Source organism: Hyperolius riggenbachi, chromosome 10 (genome assembly GCF_040937935.1).
Source record: "Hyperolius riggenbachi isolate aHypRig1 chromosome 10, aHypRig1.pri, whole genome shotgun sequence".
In the NCBI taxonomy this organism is placed as follows: Eukaryota; Metazoa; Chordata; class Amphibia; order Anura; family Hyperoliidae; genus Hyperolius; species Hyperolius riggenbachi.
The window spans coordinates 69,599,121-69,611,931 of NC_090655.1; the positions used below are offsets into that span (position 1 = coordinate 69,599,121).

The 12,811-nt window shown below is 45.4% G+C and overlaps 1 protein-coding gene across 1 annotated transcript in view; it reads left to right on the forward strand.

The window, feature by feature from the left end:
- The window catches only part of LOC137536678 (pancreatic lipase-related protein 2-like), an 83,836-nt gene that overhangs the window by 31,673 nt on the left and 39,352 nt on the right, over positions 1-12,811 (forward strand). Inside the window, exons 6-10 of the mRNA XM_068258914.1 lie at positions 25-159; positions 4,370-4,478; positions 5,674-5,790; positions 11,879-11,995; positions 12,082-12,197. Coding sequence (XP_068115015.1) covers positions 25-159; positions 4,370-4,478; positions 5,674-5,790; positions 11,879-11,995; positions 12,082-12,197 — 594 coding nt within the window. The remainder of the gene's footprint in view (positions 1-24; positions 160-4,369; positions 4,479-5,673; positions 5,791-11,878; positions 11,996-12,081; positions 12,198-12,811) is intronic.

Here is a 12,811-nt window from a genome sequence, read left to right on the forward strand (position 1 = left end):
CTTTCCACTGGTTTATCTCTTCAGACCCTACTGAGGGCATCAAATGTGAACTGTATCAGCGTCGGCTGGGGGAAGGGGGCTAGAGCCCTCTACACACAAGCGGCCAATAATGTACGAGTGGTGGGAGCGCAAGTCTATCTGTTCATCAACAGTCTTCAGGTGAGTGCTTCTCTGTATTCTGATACAATGCTCTTAAAGTTGAATTATACTCAGCATTTCTTCTTTGCTCTGAAAGATTCTTTACAACATAAAACTTCCTCCCAGAAAGAAAAATGGTAGCAGAACAATATTCAAACAGTTAAAACACAGAACAATATTCTTCAGTGGGAAGCTTCACTCTGAATTCAAAGTTGAGGAGGTGATTACTTTATCTTGTTTATGTTTCCGTATCAGCCACTATTAGTAAACATTCCTTGCAGTCCTTCAGCTGAATACAAGTAGAAAGTGTACATAGAAGACACACTCAGCACAGCAGCTATGCAATAAATTGCAATGGGAACTTCTAATTTGTAAACAGATGATAATACTTGTGCACGAAAGCAGTTATGATAACTTAATTATAAAACACGTTTTTATTAAATGGCATGTCAGAGTTTAAAGGGAATCTGAGACGATAAGTGTCTCAGGTTCCATACTTACCTGAGGCTTCCTAAAGCCCCCTTACAGCCGTTCGTTGCTCGCCGTCTCCCCGGGTGGCTGCGGTCCCACACAATTAATCCCGAAAGCCTGGCTGAGTCACACTCGGCCAGGCTTTCGGGTTTAATTGCCGGACACCGGAGATACCCGGGGAGTGGGAGACAGTGAGGGACGAGCAGCCTCAAGAGGGCTTAAGGAAGCCCCAGGTAAGCATGGTACCTGAGACGCTTTTCGTCTCAGGTACACTTTAAGCCCATTTAACCACTTCGCCCCAAAGTGTTTTTTACCCTAACGCATCCCTTTCATTTGCCGATAGGTTAATCACTACTAATCACAATGAAATGATCTATATCTTGTTGTTTCACCACCATTAGGCTTTTTGAGGTTGATATTTGTTTTCAGTAATTACTTTGCATGCATTTTAAAGGGAAAAACAAGGAAAACATGAAAAAATACACTATTTCTCCAATTTCATCCCCTATAGTTTTAATATAAACACTGCTACTGTACATAAAACCCACATGTTTTATCTGCCTATTTGTCCTGGTTATCACAAGATTTTAATTATGTCCCTAGTACAAAGTATGGTGGCAATATATTATTTGGAAATAAAGGTGGATTTCACTAATTTCACGTGCACGCTCGCGGGAACGCACGTGCACATGCGGGAGGGCACACATGCATGCGCACAGCGGCAGCTGCACTGTTTGATTTATAACAACGTCCTGGAGCCGTTAAGAGGCTCTAGCAGGACGTTTTTATAAGTCTACTTGTCATTAAGTGGTTAAACAAAAATACTTTTTGAATTTTGTTTGTATAATGGAGAGGCCTCCAGTTCCCCAGTCCTGATATTGAAATATAATGTCAAATTATCGTTATAATTACACGCTCAAACTTTTTGTGTAAAAATGTTGATAAAAAGATTTTAATCACACTAGATTTTTTTGCAGTGCAATAATAGTTGTAATGGCATAATCTGTGTATGTGAGAAGTTTCTTTTTTTTCCCCCAATTGTTTTTAAAATAAGCTGGACTAATGGTGCCCACACATGGTACAATGTTTTCATTTTTTTTGGTTAGATAATTTTGTTTGATTATTCTGTTAGGCCTGGTGCACACCAGAGGAGTTTTTCTGAGCGTTTTGAGTTTTTAAATCTGCTGCTAATGTTATCCTATGTGTCTGTGCACACTGGAGCGATGAGGTTTTGTAAAAAACCCCATAGCATTACATTGGGAAGAGCTTTTAGAGGTTTCAAAAGCTCTTACCAATGTAATGCTATGGTTTTTTTTCAACATTAGCAGCAGATTTAAAAACTCAAAACGCTCAGAAAAACTCCTCTGGTTTGCACCAGACCTTAGATAGAATATAAAGATTTTTCCAACATGTCCAATTAGATTTTTATTGAAAAAAGCGGTATAATCGATTCTTTTTTTCTTCATCGAAAAAAAGATTCTCAAACTTTTATTTGATTCAAACCTTTTGGTCTAACAAACGGGAAAATTTAACGTTTTTATTGTACCATATATGGGCACCATAAGAGAGATGCTAAAGGGGCATAGCCCAGTCTAGCAGTGTATAGTAATATTGTTGTGTTTGGTTGTCATGGAGGCAGGATAACTTAAACTAGATTTATCTACAGGATTCTCCAACTACGGATTCTCAGTGTCTGTAGCCAGGGCAGAACAGGAACCAATGACCCACATGAACAGTATAGAGAATGTTATGCAGTAGACAAGTAGAACAGTGACATTTAACTACAGTCAATGAATAATAAACAAATATGAAAACATTGTTTAAAATTTATATCTTACGTTAATATGCAGTGATTAACTTGATGTTCCGTGGTTTATACAAGAACCGCTACTTCAGAGACCAACAATTAGAGTTCAGTATTTCCTGACAGTGTCCGGAAATAACAATGGCATTTAACACTTTCATTGTGGTGAAAGCCATTGGCAACAATGGCCTCAATTCACTAAGATCATGCTGGAGATAATAAGGCAAGAGAAAACTTACCTCTGCACAGTGAGAGAGTTATCCTATCTCTTTATTCCTTAAGTTACCTCCTCTGTAGTTATCTGCACATGCAGTTAATTAACAGCCTGTCTTTAACTTAAGAAATTCTGGAGTTATTATAAGGATTGAAGCGTTAACTTAAAGACAGAAGAGTTAACTTTAGGTTTGCAAGAGGTAAAATGTTTCCTGAATACTATGTGCCTCATCACCATGGTGATAACTACAGAAACGTTATTAAAGACAGGAGATAAGCTTAGTGAATTGAGGCCAATGTGTTGTTTGGTGGAATGGCCTGCCTAATTATGCTGTTTGGGGGACTGTCTGCCTAATTTTGTGGTTTCAAACAACCATTTTGCCAGTTTGCTGCAAATCTCCAATTTAAAGTAAGCTTATGACCAGGAAAGGGATTAAAAATATGAAACCTTCCGCATAGCCAGTAAAAAGGGCACTGGAGGAGCCTTAGAATGAAGTGTATGTCAGGAAGGCAAGCGCCTCTGTCACATAGACACTTGGCTTCCTGACATACTGCAATAGTTTGCTACTTTCTCCTAACTCCTCTTTTACACATTTTTTAATACATTTTATACTTGTACTGGCACTTCTGTTCCAACTTACAGTTCATATTATAATGGGTAGAATTGAGGCGCCCAGCCGCCCAATGTGTGTTCTATTTTAGTATTTTTAAATAAAAAATGATATAATAAAAAGAGAGGTCATTGCTTACCTCTCCAGAAGATATAGACACTGATTCAACTGGAAAAAAGTTTTTATTCAAAAAGCAAGCTGACATTACATGAAATTTCGCGTGTATGGGGAATTTCATAAATATGATCATTTTTCGTAATTACGATCGTTTACGTAACACAAACAAATCAGAATTTCTTGTTTAACATGGAAATTTGTCCATTCTCGAAATTTTGTATCAGTCCAGAGCCTCCTGATACTTAAATTTATTTAAAGTGACAGCACGTGCAGGAACCTTTGCATTATCAGATATTGCAAGGCCCAAAACCAAGTGTCTCAACATGACCGCTAAGTGCACCTTGGTAAAGAGCAACTGTCTAAAGCCTCATCTACACGCGTAGAAGAGGCGGCGATGTGGCTTATCAATCGAGCCGCTGATGTGGCTCGATTGATAAGATCCGGCAGGACGGATCTCCCCACCGCCGATTCCCTACTCGCTCCCTGCAATTGCAATCAATGAGTGACTTTCCTGAGTTTAGTCATTACCTAAATGTGCATAATTACTATTAGAAACAAAATTATGTCAATTTTCGTAACTAAAATAACTGTTTGTATTGAAAACATGAAATTACAAAATTTCGCGTTAAACACAAATTTGCGCCGAAACGCGAAATTACATAACCAAAATTTCACTTACGGCGTTCCGAATTACGGTTTGCATGGCAATTATGAAATTACGAATTTGTGTCGTAGCAGAAAAATTCACGTCCGTAATTAAGGAAACACAAAATTACGAAATTTCGGCTCAACACTATGCTCCTGTCCATGTACAAGTGTATCCATACTGGGCATAACGTGCTATACAAGCAATAAACGTGGGGTGTATGACCCAAGTTATGCACACTGCACAGGGAACATCATATAGCTTCAGTAGCGCCCAGTAAAATGTATCTGCACAATTTTTTACTGCTTTTTTTTTGTTTTGTTTTACTGAAATGTAGTGAATACATCTTAAAGTTACTTTGCCTTTCAGGAAGCATTTGAGTACCCCCTGTCTCAAGTATATCTTATCGGGCACAGTCTGGGGGCGCAGGTTGCTGGAGAAGCTGGGAAGAGACAGCCGGGAATTGGCAGAATAACAGGTGAGTTGTACTTTTTGGAAACATATCAGTGTTCACAATAAACTAAACCAGCAAAATCTCACTTTTTGTAAAGTCCAATTGCAGCACTGAACTGCGCAGGGTCTAACTGTATGAGGCTTGATGCACATATCATTGGATTCCTGCCTTACACGGCATAGAACCCTTTCTCCCGCCCTCCGTACCCATCCACTGATCCCTGGTGTATAGTGGTTCCCCCCACCCACCCACATCCAGTGATCCCTGGTGTCTAGTGAACCCTCTCCCTCCCCATCCAGTGATCCTTGGCATCTAGTGGTCCCTACCCCTCCCTTCCCCATTTAATGATCCCTGTATTCTAGTAGTTCCCCCTCTCCCCCCTATTTACTTCCAGTGTCTCACCTATTAGCATCACATCAAGCCATCTGTATTGACAGCCCGGGTTACGCGGTATGATCTGAACTTTAGCCACATCACATGCACTGTGGCAGTGATCCTGCTGATGCTCTGCATCCCTGCATCCTTCCCCTGCCAGGAAACAAGGCCCAGTGCCACGGGAAATGGGAGAATGCCTTCTAATCCAGAACAGTCTCGGTGAAATCGGGACAGTTGCAAGGCACGAAAAGTCTGCTGATCCACTGCCCTCCGATGTGGCAAATGGAACTGCAAGCCAGAATGGACCCAGCCTGAGGAAGACTCTGCTCCTGGATGCTCCAGAGTTCTTTAGGATAATATGGATGATAACACTTATTAAGGCCTTGTTCACATTGCGTTAGGCTCACGTGTACGTCCGCGGTGGAAATTTTTCTGAATGTTTTTAAGAGTTTTTTGGCGATTTTTTTGCGCGTTCGCTTGTTTTTGTAAGCGCTTTTGCAGAGCACTTCCGTCTTTTTATCTGGAAAAAAAATCCGGAAACTATAAATACAATGTATTTTTTTTTTAAAAGCGCTCACGCAATCTTGCCAAAGCGAGATTGTGAGCGTTTTGCGTTTTCCCTATACCTTCCATTGAGGCAAATCGACTCAAAAATGGCTCAAGCACCGCTTTTCAAATCGGATCGCAAACGAACCACTCTGATATGAACTCTCTCATAGAGAATCATTGCACAAGCGTTTTGAAAATTGCCTGCGCTTAAAATTTTACAAAAAAACGGACATAATGGACAAGACCTTAGCAAGCCTTGCTTTAATTAATCTATTCTTATAACATTTCTTTTTAGGTCTGGACCCAGCTGGGCCATATTTTATTGACAGTCCGCCAGAAGTCCACCTCAACCCAGATGATGCTGTCTTTGTTGATGTTATTCACACCAATGGATTTACATGGGATAACTGGGGTACAGTAGGCATAATATATAGAAGTTATTTCCATACCTTTTACTTTTCTTCTAGCTGCATATTAACTGGATAGACTGGATATAGATTCCTTCACTTGCAGTCTTAAAGGGAACCTGAGGTGGGAGCGATAAGGAGGCTGCCATATTTACTTAGTATTAAACAATGCCAGTTGCCTGTCAGTCCTGCCGATCCCCTGCCTCTAGTCCTTTTCGTTACAGACCCGGAAAAAGTCATGCAAAATTGTTTTTTCTGACAAAAATCTGACAAGACTAAGTGCATGCTTGTTTCAGGTGTGTGATACAGACAACTACAGCCAAAGCAGGATTGGTACTGTATGTTTGTATGTTAATTTTATTATACCACATGTCACTTAAAGGATACACAAAGTGACATGTGACATGATGAGATAGACATGGGTATGTACAGTGCCTAGCACACAAATAGCTATGCTGTGTTTCTTTTTTTCTTTCTCTGTCTGAAAGAGTTAAATATCAGGTATGTAAGTGGCTGACTCAGTCCTGACTCAGACAGGAAGTGACTTCAGTGTGACCCTCACTAATAAGAAATTCCCCTTTTTTTCTCTTTCTTGCTCTCAGAAGCCATTTTCTGCTAGGAAAGCGTTTTATAGTTGGAATTTCTTATCAGTGAGGGTCACACTGTAGTCACTTCCTGTCAGGACTGAGTCAGCCACTTACATACCTGATATTTAACTCTTTCAGGCAGAGAAAGAAAAAAAGGAACACAGCATAGTTATTTGTGTGCTAGGCACTGTACATACACATGTCTATCTCATGTCACATGTAACTTCGAGTATCCTTTAAGGTATCAGTTAAAGCAGGTGTCTAACAATAGCCCCTGTGATCCCTGCCTGCTATGGGGGCCCACTTCTCCTCCCTTCCCCCTTGCAGAGTAAGCGCAGTGGAGCTGTAACATTATTTAGGCCAGAAACCTACTAGGAGCGATTTCTAATGGCTAGTGATTTGAAAAAGCTCTTGCAAATTCAATGCTATGGGGGATTTTTATAAAATCACATTGCTCAAGTGGGATCACACACATAGCATTACATTAGCAAGAGCTTTTCAAATCGCAAAGCGCTCAGAAAATCGCTCCTAGTGGGTTTCTGGCCTTACCAGGGCTGGCGCTACCATAGAGGCAAAGGAGGAAGCTGCCCCAGGTCCCCAGAGCTTGTAGGGGCCCCCAGTGGCTACAAAAGGAAAAACATTTTTTTCAAATCGGCCTTATAGTTTTTGAGAAAATCGATTTTAAAGTTTCAAAGGAAAAAAAATACACATTTAAAAACCTGCCAACTTTAATGGTTAATAGCAATTCCACCTTAAATGCTAGAAAGCCTAAAATTGCAGGATATGTTAAGGAGATCATTAGGAATAAGAGGAAAAAACTATTTTTCAAAAAGACCTTATAGTTTTTGAGAAAATCGATTTTAAAGTTTTGAAGGAAAAAAGTATACTTTTAAATGCGGTAAATGTCACTTTTAGTAGCAAATCTAACGGTAGTGTAATTTTACATGCATCAAACGAAAGTGCAATAAATTTCCTGACTGGGTTTCCAGGGGGTCTATACGCAGCCACAGCGCTTTGGCCAGGGATCGCTATACAGCCGCAATATGGCTGTATGAAGATCCCTGACATTTTTTCCTATTTTCCCAATTTTTTTTTTATGTTTAGAGTGTGGGAATTTTTTTTAAAAAAAAAATTTGGTGGGGTCCCCCCCCGAAACTTTTTAACCCCTTGTACCCCATGCAGGCTGGGCTAGCCAGAATGTGGAGCTCCGACCGATTGGGACTTCACACCCTGACTATACCAGCTGCAAAAAAGGTTCCCTAATGCCGATTTTTGTTCCAGGGTATATGTTGGGGGGTGGGGGGGGGCAGGTTTATTTTGCCCTGGGGCCCCATTGTTGCTTAAACTGGCCCTAGGCCTTACCTGCTCCCGTTGCATCAGTTTTCCTCTTACTGTCCTTCTCTGATCAGATGACATGCATTGGGAGCCGGGCATGCAGCACCAAGAGAGTGCCTGCTGGGAGGAAGTGAACATCTGTTGCAAAACAAAATGGAGCATATCACATAAATAGGCAGTGCCACTTAAACATAACTGGGCAGAGTTACCTGGGCAGGAAGAGGAGTTGCTGTGCATCTGAACTAGGAAGTTCATATAAAAGTTGGTGTGGTGTCAGTATTTATTTATTTATTGTATTTATAAAGCGCCAACATATTACGCAGCACTGGACATTAGTTTAGGTTACAGACAATATTTAGGGGTGACATACAGCAAAATGACAATACAGGGATACAAGAAAGACCGGATCATGCAGCACAGTATGAGTACAAGGTAATGCTTAGTCAGTCACTGGATGGGAGCATGGAGATTAGGCAAGTTAGGTTCACTCAGATGCATAGCATGGGTTCACAGTAATGGAGGTGCATGATCAAGTAGGACCCAAAAGGAGCAGGACCCTGCCCAAAGGCTTACAATCTAGAGGGAGAGGTAAGGACACGAAAGGTAGGGGACCAGAGTTCAGCTGTGGGTTTAGAGCACTTGTGAGGGGTGGTAGGCCAGAGTGAAAAGGTGAGTTTTGAGGGCCTTCTTGAAGATGTTGAAGGAGGGGGCTGCCCTAATGGGTGGAGGTAGGGAGTTCCATAGTGTTGGAGCAGCTCTTGAGAAGTCCTGGAGGCGTGCATGGGACTGGGAGATGCGGGGGGCGGTCAGGCGATGTTAATTGGAAGAGCGGAGTGAGCGGCTAGGTGTGTACCTCTGAGTAAGATAGGAAATGTAGGTTGGGCAGGTTTTGTAGACAGATTTGTAGGTCAGACACAGTATCTTGAATCTGATTCTGGACTGGATAGGAAGCCAGGGGAGGGATTCAATGAGGGGATCCGCCGTGGTGGAGCGATGGGAGCAGTGGGTAATTCTGACTGCCGCATTCATGATGGACTGCAGTGGGGCTATTCGGATCATAGGGAGACCAGACAGAAGGGCATTGCAGAAGTCAAGGCAGGAAATTATGAGGTCATGGATGCAGGGCCGGCCCTAGACTTTTTGCCGCCTGAGGCAAATTTTAAAAAGAATTATTGCTGCCGCCGCCCCCCCCCCACCCGTGGGGGGGGGGGGCGCCGCCGCCGAGCTGGAGGGGTAGCGGGCAGGGCGGGGGTATTGGGCCTAGCGGCGGGGAGGGGGGTCGGACCCCCCCTCCCTCACCTGGGTCCCCGTCCTCCGCTCCCCTCCAGCCTTAAATACATCAGAACTAGCGCAACTCGTAAGAGGCAGTGGGCGGGGAGGACTCACCTCTTCCTCGCTCGATCCAGCGTGCGCTCCACTGACGTCCCTTCCTGCAGCGCCGTCTATTTACAATACAGTGGGCGGCGTGCAGGAAGTGACGTCAGTGGAGCGCACGCTGGATCGAGCGAGGAAGAGGTGAGTCCTCCCCGCCCACTGCCTCTTACGAGTTGCGCTAGTTCTGATGTATTTAAGGCTGGAGGGGAGCGGAGGACGGGGACCCAGGCGAGGGAGGGGGGGTCCAACCCCCTCCCCGCCGCTAGGCCCAATACCCCCGTCCTGCCCGCTACCCCTCCAGCTGGGCGGCCGGCTCCCCGCACCCTCTGACGGGCGGATGCCGCCCCTAGAAATTTGCCGCCTGAGGCAAAAGTTTCACCCCGCCTCATGAGCGGGCCGGCCCTGCATGGATGAGGAGTTTGGTGGTGGCAGAGGTCAGGAAAGGGCGAATCTCACAGATGTTACGAAGGTGGAAGTTGCAGGACTTTGTGAGGTTTGGGATGTGGGGAGTGCAGGAGAGTGCGGAGTCCAGGGTGACACCCAGACAGCACCCGGGCTTGAGAGGTAGGGCGAATGGTAATGTGGTTAACAGTGACATGCACATCTGGGAGGTTCATGGATGGCCGGGGTGGGAAGATCATAAATTCCGTTTTGTCTAGATTTAGTTTCAGGAACCTAGCGGACATCCAGGAGGAGATGGCTGATAGGCAGGAGGAGACCTTGTCCATGGTATTGGTGGATATGTCAGGGGTGTGGAGGTAGATCTGGGTGTCATCTGCATACAGATGATAGTTAAAACCCATGGAGGAGATAACCTTGCCAATGGAGGATGTGTATAGGGTGAACAGTAGGGGGCCAAGGACTGAGCCTTGGGGGACTCCTACCGAGAGGTGGTTGGGGGTGGACGAGGACTCATTGAAGGCAGTCGTGAAGGAGCGGTTGGAGAGGTAGGATGAAAGCCAGGTCAGAGCGAGATCGTGAATGCCTATGGACTGGAGGAGTAAGGGATGATCTACTGTGGAGGAGGAGGAGAATTGAGTATTTACCTTCAGCTTTAGCTAAGGCAAGGTCATTGACCACTTTGGTGAGAGCAGTTACAGTCGAGTGGGCAAATGATTTATGATAGCATTGGGGTCTCTTCGCCCTAGCAAATCGAAGAGTGGTGGCAGTGAAATTACCCGATTTCCAGGGTGAAATCGATATTTTTTTAGTTACCGATTGTACATACAATCGGGATTGTACATGTATGGGCACCTCCAACCAATCTTAACTGTTTACTATGCACACAGTGAATTTGCCCTAGATTGTTAGCATGCCCTAAACGTGATGATGTAGCAATCATACATCATCATGCTAGGCAGGGCCGGGCAGAGGCAAAACGGCTCCAGCCTCAGGGCGCAGTGTAGGAGGGGGCACACAACTCACTCAGCTATCATTCCCCTATTGTGTTTGAAGAAGAGAGAAGTAAGAAAAGGGGATATATGGCAGTGTCTGCAAACCAGATAACTAGAGATTAAGGTGCTGTGGGGTTGGGAGCCCTGGGGCACCTAATAGCAAGCAGTGTGTGATGGCTGGGGAGGAAGGGATGGAGGGGTGCACTTTGGTGTCTCAGCCTTGGGTGCTGGAGGACTTTGTCCCGATCATGTTACTTATGCAAAATAGAGCTTTCGGTCTCAGAAAACAGCTGATGGACAGCTAATTTCGGAGACATTTGCATTTGCCCTATAATAGTGTGCTGTCCAACCCAGAAGCATTGCCAAAAAGAACTGCATTCTCTTTACGAGGTGCACCATTCTCTGTACAGTTTGCACCATTACTTTAGTACTGCAGCAAGCAATAGGCGAGAGACAGGACAACTGGATACTTGAAAGAAATGTTGCAGCTGCGTAGCAATCCCTGCAGTCTCAGATCCACAGGTTCTAATAAAATGTACTGATAGACAGATCTGTGAGTAGTGTCATGCGTTCAACTGGGGGAAAGGGTGTGACCTTTACACACGACACTATTTCGCCATCAGCACCCATACAAATTTAGCAGAACTCATATAAAGTACACTTAATGACTCCTAAGTGGCTCCCAATGGAAGGCACAATTCTGAACCTGCCTCCCAGAGTTTAGTGGTCATATGACACCAGTATCCCACTCAGGGCCGGCCCGAGACGTTTTGCCGCCTGAGGCAAACTTAGAAAAAATTGCCCCCCCCCCAGCCGTCGGTGCGGGGGCAGCCTCCGAGCTGAAGGGGTAGCGGGCAGAAGGGGGGTATTGGGCCTAGCGGCGGGGAGGGGGGGGTCGACCCCCCGTCCCTCGCCTGGGTCCCCCGATCTGCGCTCCACCTCCTGCTTTAAATGGTTACATAGCAGCCGATAGTAAGAGGGACGGGCGGGGATCACTCACCTCTTCCGGTTCCAGCGTGCGTTCCACTGATGTCACTTCCTGCAACGCCGCCCACTGTATTGTAAGTGGACGGCGTTGCAGGAAGTGACGTCAGTGGAGCGCATGCTGGAACCGGAAGAGGTGAGTGATCCCCGCCCATCCCTCTTACTATCGGCTGCTATGTAACCATTTAAAGCTGGAGGTAGAGCGCAGATCGGGGGACCCAGGCAAGGGAGGGTGGGGGGGTCCGGCCCCCCCGCACCCACGGACGGGCGGTTGCCGTCCCCCTAGAAGTCCCGCCTGAGGCAAAAGTTTCACCCCGCCTCATGAGCGGGCCGGCCCTGATGCCACTGATGATGGCTCTGCTCTAGTTTTGCCGTATGTAGAAGTAAGTAGTCTTCTAAGTACTCTTCTTTCTTTCCAGGTTGTGGTATGTTTAAGCCTGTTGGTCACTTGGATTTCTACCCCAATGGAGGAAAGCTCATGCCGGGATGTGACCCCTCCACCTTATGGGGTTTCGGCCTTAATGATATATTTGATGGTAATGACACACGACTGGCAATAAAGTCTACATTGGCATTCAGTAATCCAGCAGAGTTTTAGCTTTTTAATTGTATTCTTGTGCAGGACTTCAGGGAACCGTATGTAGTCATGAGAGGAGTCACCAAATGTTCCAGAAAAGCATTATGTGGCCTGACGGTTTTGTCAGCTACCCGGGGCCATCGTACAGAGGCTTCAAGAAGGTGAGACTGCAAATGCTAAAATGGTTGTAAGACTAACGACTCCTGCTGCACTTTACTCTGCCTTTATACACTGGACTAGGGGAGCACAGGAGGGGGATAGGAACAGATATTTGGACAAGGGGGCAGAGTGAGGCACAAAGGGGGACAGAAGGAGGCACAGTGGGTTAGAGGGAGACACAGAGGGATGCACACAGAGCCAGACCATCCACAAGGCAACTTAGGCAGGTGCCTAGGGCCTGGAGAGAGTCGGTTTATGCTAATCCTCAACACATCTTGCCAAAAAGCTAGGTGGCCATCAAGTGTGGGCCAAAAGTTGTTGCTTGCTTGGGCACCATTTCACTTTAATTTACCCCTGGATGCACAGGCGGGCAGTGGTGGCACAAGGAGATTGAAGGTGGCACCAGGAGACAGAAAGAGGCACCAAGGGAAACAGGAGGTCAAAGGGCGACAGAAGGAGACAAAGGGGTACAGAGGGACACACACGGGGACTGAAGGTGGCACAAGGAGACAGAAGGAGGCACAATGGGACAGAAGGAGATACAAACACCCGTGGGGGTGTGACTATAGTCAGGGCAGGGCTTACTTTGGGGGTGGGACTTAATGAGGGGTATGGC